The 15,001-nt window shown below is 34.3% G+C and overlaps 1 protein-coding gene across 12 annotated transcripts in view; it reads right to left on the reverse strand.

Annotated features, from left to right (window-relative positions):
- LOC128991274 (uncharacterized) overlaps positions 1-15,001 on the reverse strand; it is a 121,625-nt gene that overhangs the window by 28,610 nt on the left and 78,014 nt on the right. For 9 of the 12 annotated variants that reach the window (XM_054413993.1, XM_054413995.1, XM_054414005.1 and 6 more), the window contains 3 exons: positions 5,107-6,197; positions 4,202-4,297; positions 2,620-2,676 (listed from right to left, as the gene is read on the reverse strand). In XM_054413993.1, coding sequence (XP_054269968.1) covers positions 2,620-2,676; positions 4,202-4,297; positions 5,107-6,197 — 1,244 coding nt within the window. The remainder of the gene's footprint in view (positions 1-2,619; positions 2,677-4,201; positions 4,298-5,106; positions 6,198-15,001) is intronic. The other 3 variants (XM_054413994.1, XM_054414003.1, XM_054414001.1) reach the window with 1 other exon arrangement.

A 15,001-nucleotide genomic window follows, 5' to 3' on the forward strand; every position in this document is an offset into this window, starting at 1 on the left:
ACAGTGAAGGACAAGGGAAAAATTAATGAGAATATAAAACTGGTTGTAAATTATAATAAGCTAGGAAACCCATATGAAATAGCTACTGAATTTAATAAATATTTTATAGAATCTATGAATGATGTTAGCAGTAGTAACAGTTCAAATATTTGTAGTACTAATACATGTAAACAGAGTGATCAGTTGGATAAAGACAGCATCATTTCTAGACTGGTAGGCCCAAACAGTTTTAAGATTGAACCAATAGATAATAAAGAATGTATGGCAATAATTGATGGCTTAAAAAATAAGTTTTTATGTGGATACAATGAAGTACCAATAAAAGTGATAAAGTTTATTAGCCCAGCAATATGCAAGGTGATGGTTCATCTGATCAATTCATCCTTTGTCTCTTGATTTTTCCACACAAACTAAAAATAGCCAAAGTAATGCCAGCTCTAAAAAAAGGTGATCCTAAACAAATTTCAAACTATAGGCCCTTATCGTTGCTCCCAACTTTCTCAAAAATCTATGAGAGAGCCATGCACAAAAGGCTATTGGAATATTTAGAGACGGAGGGTTTGTTAGATGAATCTCAGCATGGTTTCCGCAAAGGGAGATCAACTGGGACTGCAACAGCAGAATTTGTGGAAACCATTCTTAATTCAATAGATAAAGGTGAAATATGTATTGGCGTCTTTATGGACCTTAAAAAAGCATTCGATAGTGTTTGCCACAGTAAGTTGTTGGAAATTGTAAAGAATGTGGGAATTACCAACATTTCTTATAATTGGTTTCAGTCATATATAGAAAACAGAGCTCAATATGTAGAAGTAACACACTCTTACAAAAATAACATCAAAACTTGAAAAAATAAAAACAGGTGTACTTCAAGGGTCAATTTTGGGCCCCTTATTGTTCATAATCTACATCAACGGTTTGAACCAAACACTAGTAAATCAAAGGAGAGCAAAATAATTCTTTATGCAGATGATTCAAACTTAAAGATATCAGGAAAAAAATTGGAGGAAATAGAATCTGTGGCAAACTCAGAACTCATTAATATCCAAAGGTTTTTAATTGAGCATAATTTATTTTTGAATATTTCTAAAACTAATTATATTAACTTTTCCACCAAAAAAAAAAAACAATTGCTTTCCCCAACATAAAAATTGATAGTACATCTTTAGAACCTGTTCGACAAACAACCTTTTTAGGCCTAAATATAGACAGCAGTCTCAGTTGGAACTCCCACGTTGAAAAAGTACTGGCAAAAATGAATTCGGGTGTGTCCGCTCTTAGGACATTAACAAATATTTGTGATCTGACAACTCTCAAAATGGTCTATTACGGTATGATTCATTCTCATTTAGCCTACAATATACATGTTTATGGAGCAACCAATATTAATCATCTGAATGAGATATTAAAACTACAAAAGAAATCAATCAGAATAATGCTAAATATGGAACAAACTGACCATGTTAAAGAAAATGTTAAAGAATTAAGAATTATGACGGTATTTAGTTTTTATGTATATGAAACTATTGTTTACTCAAAACAAAATCAAGAGCAATTTGAGACTGGTCAGTTGATCCACTATTACAATACAAGAAACAATAAAAAAATAAGGTTGCAAAGTCACCGTTTAAAAATTTTTGAGAAAAAGCCAAATTATATAGGATCTAAATTTTTAAACAAAATTTCTACCATAATAGACACAATAGTTGAGAGAGCATTATACTCACTAGATGAGTTTTAAAATAACTAACGGCCTTAAATTTAATATTTGCTAACAGAAATGATGGTGTTTTTAACATTATTGTACTTATTGACAGAAATTGTATTATAAGGATTAGTTTTAAGAAAGGACGCATGTTCAATGTACTTACGCTACGATAATAAAGAATTAAGAATAATAATAATAATAAAGAATGTTTTGACTTTGACAACAAAATTAACAACTAAATCTTTTTGGGTAATTGTAAAAATTCTGAAACCATACGAATTAACTCATTATAAATGTGTCTATATTGTATTAAGGTTTGATGAAGTTCTGATGTTAAGTTTATATTGTGTGGTTTTTCAAAGTTTGTTATAAGATGGTTTTTAATACTCTAAAAACAGGTTTTTTTTTAAGGTTTTAAGTGTCCAAGTGAGTTATATTTTTATCTTTTCACAGGACTACGTAGAATAAAACAACGGAAATTTAGATATACTCCGTGTTTTTCTAAGTAGTTTCGTTACTTTCTGTAGAGCTACAAACTCGAGTATCTAAACTTTTTTCCCCGACCTTTGTCAAATCCTTTGTCAAAATGCACCATCAATGAATAGCCCAATCACAAATGGCACCTGGGTCTTTGAATCAAACCAGCGCACTGAGCACTATAAGCCTTGGACAGTTAGTTAATAAAAAATATTCTGTTGAATGAGTAAGGTTTACTTGATTGAACTTCTGTCTGAAATCAGCAGTAGTGATTTAATTCTTTAACTGTCTGATGTCAGTGAAAATTATTGGCAAGTTTTATACCAAATTATTTCACATCCGCTTGGCTAATCTCACGACTTTAATTTATACAATAACATCAGAATACAAACATAAGGTGTTTAATAAACAAACAATAACAAATAAACAATTACCTCAAGGGATTTTGTGTTGGTTGTGCAGTTGGATCCTCCATAACGCCCAGAGCAGACCTAAAAATTGAAAAATAAAATTGCAATTTAAAATATAAACTATCCTGCAATGACTTCAACATAAATATTTGGTGAGGGGGAGGGGAAATATTTAATCTATTGTCTTTAGAAAGTGCAGCGGGTGTTAATTCCCATTGAGAATCCTTCGATATTAAAGTTGACTACGTGACAATGGAGAAATAAATGTGAAGGACCAGCCTAGTTATTCTAGGCAGAAAATAAAAATAATAATAGGCCTTCTGGCATATGGACAATGTACTGTAACTTATTAGGCCAACAGTAATATTGAAATATTTGAAACACCTGCCCTACTCCTAGCTTCTAACCAGTGTACACGTGAGGGAGGGGGGATAATATTACACTAAATATTTTACCAGTAGAAATAAAATGTTCAAATCGCTCACTATTGCTGCTGTGTTGTGTGTTGTGCAATTACCTGTGTACCCAGATTCCTAGTCCTCAGTAGAATTGGATACCCCTGCTCACATTAGAATTTAGCAAAGGTTCAGTCTTTCACGACACTGTCCCGATCGAAAATCACGCACAGTTTTTCGTAGGGCGTAGGGAACTATGTCGCTCACTTTAGAAACTAAAACTAATCTAGACGATGTATCTAGTGAAAATGCAATTTTACCAACTATACATGGAGACGGCAACACTGTAGACAGAAAATAAAGAAAATGGGTTTGGCAAATAAGCCAGAGAAAGAGACAATGACCGACACAACAACATCCCACAACATGCCGTCTTCGACTCAGCTGGAGAAGAAGCGAGGTAAGGGGTTGGGGGATCAGCTGTTGGCTGTTAACAAGGACATGGATAGCCTAGCAGGATTGAGAGCGTGGTCAACAATCTTTGTAAGTAAGCGATGAGAGTAACACTGTGATATTTAATTGTTGCATTAACTTTTGAACCGTAATTTTTACAGCAATGGCGTTGCACTATGTTCTTAATAATTATAAGGACCATTACATACTAATTTCAATTCTAAAATCCGATTTTCTCTTATTTTATGTGGTTTTTAAAGTTACAATAACTTTTGATCTGTGATTTTTACAGGAACGGGAGTTCCACCATTTTGTTCAAAATTTAAAGGGCTACAACATAGAAAACTTTATCAAAATTGTTAAGGCCATTTTTGAGGAAATTTGATCTTTCAAATATTTTATGGGAAAATCACCATAAAAAAAAATTCACACAAATGAAAAACGCCTTTAGTTAAGCTTTACAATAACACCTCAATCGTAAAAATCGGTTGAATAGGACCAAAAAGGTATGTAACAGGGAAAACTCTTATTTATTAAGTACGGTATATAATTTTTTTTTATTGGTTGAGAATAATGATAGTCACAGTTAGTTGTTTAAAATTACACAAAAATTAGTTTTAGAGCCGAGAAAATCAAATCAGACAAAGAATGTCATCAGTAATTACAAATTAGTAATTACCTTAATTACAAATTTACTGATTTATTTGTGTTTACTGACACAAATGAGCCTCTTCTTAAAATACTATATAGGTACTTACACGTGAAACTGTTGCTGGGAATGATCCTGCAAAGCTTCAATGTGAGGTTTTTTCTGACATTTTCTTGAGGATGAGTTTGTTGGCCTCTTCAGATTACTGTAAACATTTTGTTGTTAATTTTTCAAATATTTAAATGGCAAAACCATTAATTTAGAGTCTTTCTATAGTTAACAACATAGATAGTAACAATATTGGATATGTACAGATACAGATGATAATATGGCAGTTGGGCAAAAGCTTTTATGTTCATTCACTATCATTTTTTTTGCAGGTTAAAAAACCTGGGTAGGTTGTGTTAGAATTTAAGTCTGAAAATTAATGCTAGAAACAGCAAAAGGAGAAGAATAATGATGAAGCAACAAAGGCTTGCAGCCATCTTGGAGTTAAAGGGCCATAGAAATAAAAGCTAAGAAGTATTATATTCCAATATTAGGAGTAATATTTTTGTGGATTGTGCAGATATTATTTTAACTGCAGGTTCGACATCTCTTCGGGAAGTTATTGATGGGTGATTTGATTTTATATGGGATTTAATGGAGGAATTTAATTTATTGAGTATCTAGCCTAATCTCAGTGTATAAATAAACTGTCAGTACACTAATAAAAGTCAATTAAACATGTTTCTGGTTAAACAGCACCCTCAAAGTAGTTGAAATTTGGAAAAACTAGATAATTTTAAGCTAATTAGTAAACTAAACAGAAGGACGAGACAGTTTTTCGAGTATCAAGGTCATAGTTTTGTCATATTTCATTTTACTACACGTTTTTTCATTTCTTTTTGCCTATCAGTGAATACATTATTGTTATGAAAATAGCACTTTTAGTTAAAAAAATTAACTACAATGAGTACTATAAAAATAAAACCTTTCTACCAATTAACTGAGGGTAACACAATAGATGTTTACCCGTTAGATTTGCTGCTTGAACTTCCGCTCAACCTGTTCTCAGTTACTCTAGGCGACATCTGGGCAAACGAGGCTGTAGGGAGGTTAGGAACAGTTAGAGGCACTGCAGAGTTTGAGAAATCCTTAGTCACAGTGCAAGAGGGAATATTTGGCTTGGTGGAAGAAGCAACACAAACCCCACCACTGGAAGTAGACTGGAATGGATTTACTTGATTCGGTCTAACAGCACTCCAATATTCCGATGGCAGATTGGATGCCGATTGTACCGTTGTCGGTCTGTTAATCTCTTGCAAAGCCATCATAGATCTAAACACATCGTCGACAAACTTTTGCTTGAGAGAAAGAAACTTGTTGTACGGGATGCCTCGTAACAATGTGGCGAGATATTTACCAAACTCTTCATACGGATCTGTCGTAAAAGCCAGCCGATTGGAAATGTCCTCCAACTTCTGCACAACATGTTTCAAGCTGGTGAAATCCTCATCAGATCCGCTAATCACTCTTTGTGGTACGTTGATGTGTGCATCATGTGGTCTGAAATTTACATTATCTTGACAACTGTTAGTCCGAAGTTCAATGTGAGGTGTTAAATTACTGGTATTAGGCCTAATGTTAGAGATATGTGTGTTGTTACTTGTATTAATGTCACTATATGTATCACTAGGAGGATAGTAAACTGTTTCTGTTTCACTTGTTCGACACATCTGAGCATCCACAGAAGTAGCGTTTCCAAACATCACGTTCGGAAGGGTGTTGGGAGGTTGTGCTGGCTCAAAAGTTACTTTGGGGGTTAGACAAGAATCTTTCACATTTAATTCACTAGCAAACGGATTTAAATTCAGGTTTCCAGAGTAATCATCCAAACTGTAATTTTCTTCTGGTTCCACCGGTTCTGTCTTGATATCAGCTACAGGTATATATGCTGGCTCAGGCTCATTACCAGCTTCTGGCACAAATGCTGGCTCAGGCTCAAGGTCGTTTTCTGAAGTCTCCACAAACTGGCCATCTTCTGGGTAGCTGTCAAGTGATTTTTCTGAACCGTCAACACTTTTCTGTTGGATTTCACTTTCATCATTTTCATTGACTGACTGCTGCAACAAATTAAGCGAAATTAACTTTTCAATTAATAATCAATCTGTGTGTATTTTAAACTGGACAAAAAGGAATAGATGTTACAAGACTTGATTACTTACATAAATTCAATAATTTAACCTCAATTTTAGCCTCATTTGTATCTGAGGAATAGAATAATAACTAAGGAGAAAAAATTAATTCACATTCAATTTTTAATTTCCTTCATGAAGATGACCAACAACTATTGTACATAAGCAAACTCTTGCCGACCTAATCATCATGCCTCTTGCACAGATATAGATTCATAATCATCACCCAATTTTTCACATGTTACCAATGCATAATTTTAAATGAAGATAAGATGTGTGCTATAAAGCTAATTTTTAATTAAATACTAAATTAAGAAGAGAGTTAATACCATGGACGGGTGAGGTTCATTTGTCCAAGTTTATTAAATTATATTAAAACTAGTGCACCTGTTGCTAGAATTTGAGCAATTGTGAAGTATTACAGGTGTTGGTCATAATTTCCAATGACTTTAAAAGAGTCGACTCAAAGATAATGCAAATACTCACGATGTACATAACAGTTTGATATAATCAACATTTCTTGTAAATATCTTAAAGCTTTTCAAAAGCTGATCTCGTTTTTAATGTTTTCTACAAATGTTTCCCACTCATAGCCGCATTAGGTTGCCCATAATAACAATTATAAATGTAAAAATACCCCCGCCGCAGCAAACCTGCAGACTAAGAGAATTTCCATTTGCCTGATTTGATTTTCAATTAAATCTATTCAAATAACATTAGGTTCAACGAGCACCTAGGTTTGCTGCCTACAGGGTAATAAAGGTGTGTTTTTTAGTAAAATATTAATAGCTTAGTACAAAATAAATAGATTGGGTAAGTTTGATCCAAATATAAGCATAAACAAGCAAACTACAACAGTTTACTTATTCTTCATAAGAATAACATGGGAATTTTTATTTTACAATTTTCTCCGTAACCAATAACCATACAAAAACACTTCAATATACTGAATTATTTGTGTTTTTAAGCTCTTCAAAACAGTTTAGAGAAAATTTGAGAAATCTTATGTTTTGAGGGTAAAAAATGAGAAAACCCAATTTTTACCCCATAAATCCTCCCATAAAACCCCATTCCCATGGTCCGATCATGCTGGTTCGCAAACTCGTTCAAACAAACGTAATTTTACATGTTTGTACCAAATTTCATCGAAATCGGATCATTTTTGCTCGAGTTAACGGACACACACACACACACATATATATTATATATATATAATGATGGGTGAATAAAAAGTCAAGACCCCCCCTCTAATATTTTTCCAAGTAAATATACAGAGATATCCTTTTGGTGGTCGTACAATCTTAGCAGGAAGTTTCATTTTATGATTTTGAAATTTTTGAGTGTCCCTCCAAAAGGGGGGATTTGGGGGGTAACTCAAATATTTTAAATGTAAACCCTCTTCAATTGACACCTCATTTTGAAGTATTTACAAAAACTTAAAAGAATGGTGAAAACTAGAGGTCGCTATCTCTTCTCTATCCAAAATGGTAGCCAATATTACCATTACAAACCAATTTTACCATTGATTTTCTACAACATTTGACGGGCTACCATTTTGGATAGAGAAGAGATAGTGACCTCTAGTTTTCACCATTCTTTAAGTTTTTGTAAACACTTAAAATGAGGTGTCACTTGAAGAGGGTTTACATTTAAAATATTTGAGTTACCCCCCAAATCGCCCCTTTTGGGGGAACACTCAAAAATTTCAAAATCATAAAATGAAACTTCCTGCTAAAATTGCACAACCACCAAAAGGATATCTCTGTATATTTAATGGGAAAAATATTAAAGGGGGGGTCTTGACTTTTTATTCACCCTGTATATATATATATGAATTTGGCTTCTAGGGACATCAAAATTAAAAAGTAAATCGGTCCCGGGACTAAGTCTTACCATGAGACCTACGGTAATAGCTTATTCCCTATAGGGAAATTCGCAAAAAAAATTTTATTTCTATTTTTTCTACTTGGTGGTGTTCTAAAAATTTCCTATGTCTTGTTTGCAAATCGGCTCTTTCAATGATTGCTAAAAAAAATGCAGCACAGAGTTAATTCGGTTTTCTTTTTAGTATATCATATTGTTCAGGCTTTGTCCCTTTTTTCCATTGTAATATTTACGCCAACCCAAATACAAATAGTAAATAATTAGTAAATAACCAAGATTACATTAAACCAAAATTATTTTCAATATTATCAGCCATTTCATTTTACATCCAAGAAGACGGTTTACCTGTGGGTTCTCCTCTGTCTGGACTTCTAGTTGACATTTACATGAATAATTTAGAGAAAACCAAAATTTTAATCGAAAGCAACCCTTACAAATCAAAAATTATATACTGGCACCGATATGTTGACGATATTCTTTGCCTTTTTGAAGGAACACAAACAGAAGCAAACAATTTACACGAACACATAAATTCTATCTTGACATAAATTAAATTCTCAAAAGAAATACAACATACACACATTAACTTTCTAGATATAACCATTTCAAAAGACAAATATATTCACAGATTTAAAATTTACCACAAACCAACTACAACAAACAGTATCATACCTTCGCATTCTAATCATCCATGGCAACATTTCATTCATTAACACACAGACTTGTAAATATTCCTATGTCCACTGAAAACTTTAATAAAGAAAAAATACTATTATATATTTGGCAATGAAAAATGGATACAATCAATCTAAAATAGATAAAATGATCAAGAAGAAATTTAAGAGAAAACTTCAAACTACTTCTGGAACAGAAGACAAAAAAAGAAAAGAATTTATTTATATACCATACAATACCAAAATTAATAAAGCCATAAGAAAAACGTTCGACCGCTCAAATGTAATAATCAGTTATAAAACAACAAAAAATGCTTTTCAAATGATCAATAACAAAATTTCAAAAGAAAATATATCTAACCAAAATCAAGACAATATAAGAAAATCAGGTATTTATTAAATCAAATGTTCTAATTGTGATAAATCCTACATTGGGCAAACAAGTAGAAATTTTGAAAAACGATTCAAGGCAGGAAACCACACAACTATAAAATCTAACTTTGCAGAGCATTTGATACAAACAGACCATGAATACAAAAGCATACAAGAAAATTTAAACCCATAAGAACAAGAAAGTTTTCTACATAAGTGTTCTACATAAGTAATTATAATAGTGAGTCGTTACTCGACATACCTTATGAGCCGTGACTACTTTCCACCGGCGAATGTCACGACTCATAATCAACGGTCATATTGTTTTTTGTATAGTAGGTTAGTATGTGTTCGCTTTGTTGCTGTTCAAGCTTCACTCAATGACTCTGTGCGTCACGTTTTCTCCCCTGTGCCGGGATTGTCATAGGTTGCGTGATGCTCAACAAGTTAACCTCGCAGACAGTTCTTCATCGTTTTACATCGCATTTTTGTTACATTAAAAATGCAAAGTTGTTTCTGTTTTTCAACTTGGGTTTAGTCTGCGAGGTCATGCTGTATAAGAAACAGCATGTTGGTCATGTGTGTCATGCGTCTAGCGCGCCTTTTGGGGCCCGTGAGGAGGATTATGAGCTAGACCTGTTCGACCTTGGCGGAGAGGAAGTTTGCTACACCCTGGCTGCCTCTTGAACTATGGCCAATGAATACACAAACTATAAAGAAGAACAGATCCTATGGACAATATTCTAACAGTATTTTCAAATTTGGCGCGCGAAATATCTGTAGTTCTGCACTGAACCACCACTCAGCGCTGTAGTCAAGTTTAGCACGCGGTGAAGTGCGAGAGAGAGCGACATACACTGTTTTCGCGCCCTCTCTCTTTCTCTCGTGGCCTGGCCCACAGGGGACGAAAACAGTGTATGTCGCTCTCTCTCGCACTTTACCGCGTGCTAAACTTGACTACAGCGCTGAGTGGTGGTTCAGTGCAGAACTACAGATATTTCGCGCGGCAAATTTGAAAATACTGTTAGAATATTTTCCATAGGACCTGTTCTTCTTTATAGTTTGTGTATTCATTGCTATGGCCCCCTCTCCGTCCTGCTTGTTTTCCCCTCCGGTGCTGCTCGCCCAGAACCAGGATGTTACCGCCTACCGCAAGTTATCTGGCTATTTGCTGATATATGTAGGCCTATTTATAGTTTAATTGATTTAAAAGTGGAAGAGACTATTTAAAGTTTTCTATGTTATAGGCCTACATATAACTTAGTTTATTCATTGTTATTGTTTTTAAAATTTTATTTAAACTAGCCTACTTGTTGACATTTTAAAATTTTATCTTTCAAATCCATGCTTTTTGGGGCCCCTAAAATTTCTAGTTACCTATTCAATTTTTTAAGATAAAGGGTGTCCCAGTAAGAACGCCGGATTTGAGGAGCGTCTTATCCTTATCTGTAATTCAATAGGAATTTCCAAATTATCAGCGATATTATCAGTATTAGGTCCCATTTGTAGTCATGAATCGTTACACGACGGATCAATGCGTGGTCATAGATAAAGTGCACTACAAGTACGGAAGCTGCGCGCTATTTACGGCCATGACAGTTCACCAAATGATCCATCTGTCCGAAGATTGATTTATAAGTTCGAATAAATGGGCTCAGTTATATTCTGGGGATATTTAAAGTCGCTTGTTTTCACCAATAGTCCTCAACCAATCCAAGACTTGAAGGAGGAAATGATTCGTGCCATTAATGGAATTCAACAGGAAGTGTGTGAAAAAGTGATGGAAAACTTTGTCAAGAGATTTCGGGCCTGTCAGTATTTAGCAGGTTGGCACTTACAAGACATAATACTCAATTACTAATCGGAGATACTATGCTTTAAGATTCATGTTTCTTATTGTAAATTTAGCATGAAAATATATGGTTTGTTAACATTTCAAATCCGGCGTTCTTATTGGGACACCCTTTATATTTTTTTATTTTTGAAAAGTTATTATTTAGAAAATTTCTGAATGGTTAAAACTTAATAAATTCCTTATAGCAATATTAGCCTATTTGTCTAAAATTAAAGAAATGCTTGTAAGTTAGTAGGCTAGATGGGTAGCTAAATTATTTAAAGTTTTTTTTAGGTAATTCATGTATTGTTATTAATGTTGTTTCTTAAAATTTAGTTTAATACAGCTCGTTTCTCTTAAATGGTGTGTTGTTCTTGAACCTCCATCCATGGTCCTCATGTTGTTAAGTAAAGTTTTGTGAGCCGCTCCTCGGGCCTGCGCATGGATCACGCTTCCAAGTCGTTAGCCTAGGTGCAGGCACGAGGGCATGGTTCACTTACAACTCTGCAAACTTATTTGCTTCTTCTGGTGTGTTTTTCTGTGTCGAGATATATCTTTCTGAATATATATTTTATCATTGTTGATGTTAGCCTCCGGATTACGTTGAATATAAAAATTGGTGTAAATACCTGCTTCTTGTAATCCAATGTTGCTGTTATGACGCAACTAGTTTCGACTTCTCACGAAGTCATCTTCGAGCGTCCAGGGGATGTCAAATCACTTCATCAGTACTTTTTTCGTTTCAATGTTCGTGTCTGTGTTCGTGTTCGTAACCGTGACCATGTTCGTATATGAACGTATGTGTGTATTGACGACCTTCTGATGAAGTGATTTGACATCCCCTGGACGCCCGAAGATGACTTCGTGAGAAGTCGAAACTAGTTGTGTCATAACAGCAACATTGGATTACAAGAAGCAGGTATTTACACCAATTTTTATATATTTTATCTCTTAAACGGGGTAGCGGATTTCTACCCCCGGATATTTACCCCCATGAAAAAACGCCTACGTCATTTTGACGTCACGAGGGGCGGGGCCTATACACGGTCGAGAAACTGCCCGCGACTGGAAATCTACCCCCGGACATCTACCCCCGGACATCTACCCCCAGACATCTACCCCCGGAAATCTACCCCCGGAAATCTACCCCCAGACATCTACCCCCCGTGGTCAGCTCTGTCACGTATCGGCCAATATCCATTGTTGTAATTGATTTTATTGACTGTTTTATGTAAATCAACGGCTCTTCGGTTAGTAATTGCCATCTAATATCTAGTATTACGCATGTGACATGTCATTGTCTTGTTTAACATTATCTATCTTCCTAATGAAATAGGCTGTAACAGCCCTTTTTCACCCGAACTACTTGACCGATTTTAATGATCGAGGTGTAATTTTAAATCTTAAGATCTAGCGCAACGCGAAATGGTAATTAAAACAATATTTTGATAAAGGGCTTCAAAAGTTTGACCCTTAAGCATTTGATTTATTTCTAGACAGTGATTTAAATGTTTGGCCAACTTTCGCACACAGTAACACTTAACGGCGCATGCACGAGCGCAGATCGTGAAATTTAATACATATCATTGAAGGAGGTTATTTACTGATTACTATAGGTAAAAATACAGTGCAGTTAAATGTTAATAAAAAACCTGCCACTGGTTGACCAATAAATTAATTAATTACTAGGTGAAACCCGTCAAAATCGACGGTTGCTTTAAAGGCTTACGATAATTCTTTTAACTGTGACAGAGTGAAATTATAAAAAAACGTGAGTATTTAGCATTGTTTAATGAGTAATAAATAAGTGTAGAAACAATAATGACTATTGCGTTAGTTACAAAATATGGTTTATCATTCAATGAATAACATATTTCTTATACCGTCCGTCATAGGTGTTATTGTGTTTGGATGTGTCTTAGTAGACAGGATAAGAGCACAATGAACTTCTTCTGTAGATAAATAATTCGTTGGCTAAGAAAAATATAAGCCGGATTAATAAATGTCTCAATCCAAGCGCATTAAAATAGCCCTGGTCTGAACCTTTTTTGTAGTATGTAGTTAGTTTAATAACATTCAAAGGCTCTATTGTGTTTTCACTAAGCTGAATGGATACATCAAAGTAACATCTCTAACAAGTCTGCAATTTGGCAGATTAATGACTTAATCGTACACATATTTCTTCATAAAAATTATTACAAATTTAATCCATTTGCTGTAAACCACTATTAATTTAAAAATATATACACGGCTCATATGGGCAACGTGCCTTTCTGCACTTGAATTATTTTGTATTGTATTACACAATCGAAATCTTTTCCAATAATTGAAAACATATATGAAAATAATCTTATGAACCTATGATGATCTGTCTTAGATATGACAAAATATTAGCAAAAGTGGTCAAAAATGCAGACACCAAGCCGTACAATAGATATAAGATAATTCAATAAGTAATAATTTTAATAGTTACTGTATGTAATATTTTCCAATGATTTCGTAATGGAACGTTATACTGTATTGCAGAACATGAGATGATGCAGAACAAAATACATTTTTAAATCAGAAAGTAAATACTTCTTTTTGACAAACTCAGTAACTCTCTATGTGTTGTTTAAAATACAATTTTAATATTAACAGCTGTTTCATTAAAAGTAGTGAAAAATTATCCATATGACGATAGTGTAAACAAATCTGGGAAAGGAACTTTTAAAAGGTTTGCTTATGGGTCAATCTTTTAAAGCCCTTTATCAAAATATCGTTTTAATTACCATTTTGCGTTGCGCTAGATCTTAAGATTTAAAATTACACCTCGATCATAAAAATCGGTCAAGTAGTTCGGGTGAAAAAGGGCTGTTACAGCCTATTTCATTAGGAAGATAGATAATGTTAAACAAGACAATGACATATCACATACGTAATACTAGATATTAGAGGGCAATTACTAACCGAAGAGCCGTTGATTTACATGAAACAGTCAATAAAATCAATTACAACAATGACTATTGGCCGATACGTGACAGAGATGACCATGGGGGGTAGATGTCTGGGGGTAGATTTCCGGGGGTAGATGTCCGGGGGTAGATGTCCGGGGGTAGATGTACGGGGGTAGATGTCCGGGGGTAGATTTCCAGTCGCGGGCAGTTTCTCGACCGTGTATAGGTCCCGCCCCTCGTGACGTCAAAATGACGTAGGCGTTTTTTCATGGGGGTAAATATCCGGGGGTAGAAATCCGGCGACCCTCTTAAACTTAATTTGACACCCGACTAATCAGCAGTTTTCTCTTTCAAAAGTTTTTCAACTCCAGGTTATTAGTGTATGGTCCAAACTTGTAAGTGTTTGACATTCTACTTCCAGACCAGTGTATGTTCAGGATACGGTGGATGTTTGTGTGATGATTTACATAACACAATTGAGGTATCTGTATCGTCTGTACGCAAGTACGCACTACATATTGCTATGGTATTTGTACCCATTAGAAACCAAAGATCTATTACCACGTTGAGAAAGAGTAAAATAAAAACTGTCCATTTTTAGTTTTGATTAATAAGTAAAATAAAATGTATTTGTTGCTAAAATGAGATTGAACGTTTGATAAATTGAGACTTTTAGTAAAATGTAAGTACCGTAAATAAAAAAACTGACGTTCTCATATATTCAAAGAATCAGCCAGGTTGTAAAATTGTATCCATATTCCCTACTCAAAATGGTTCTTGGTGTTTTGCTAACTACTGAGTACAAAAGAAACTAGTAACCTTAAAAATATTGCTATAACCTTAAGTACCAATAGATCTATAAGCCCAATTAAAATTTGTTTAACGTTGTAGCCAAGGTAATTTGAAAGTCAGGTTGGGGAGAAATACTGCCTATCGTTAAATCAGCATTTCATGACCTGAAGTTTAATGTTTAGCGATAAAAGTAAATACAAAAAACACTACAAGAGCTAACTTCATCGAACTTATTAGAAA

Source organism: Macrosteles quadrilineatus, unplaced genomic scaffold, assembly GCF_028750875.1.
Source record: "Macrosteles quadrilineatus isolate MER2022 unplaced genomic scaffold, UCM_ALF_1.0 Scaffold_4__1_contigs__length_99947679, whole genome shotgun sequence".
Classification (NCBI taxonomy): Eukaryota; Metazoa; Arthropoda; class Insecta; order Hemiptera; family Cicadellidae; genus Macrosteles; species Macrosteles quadrilineatus.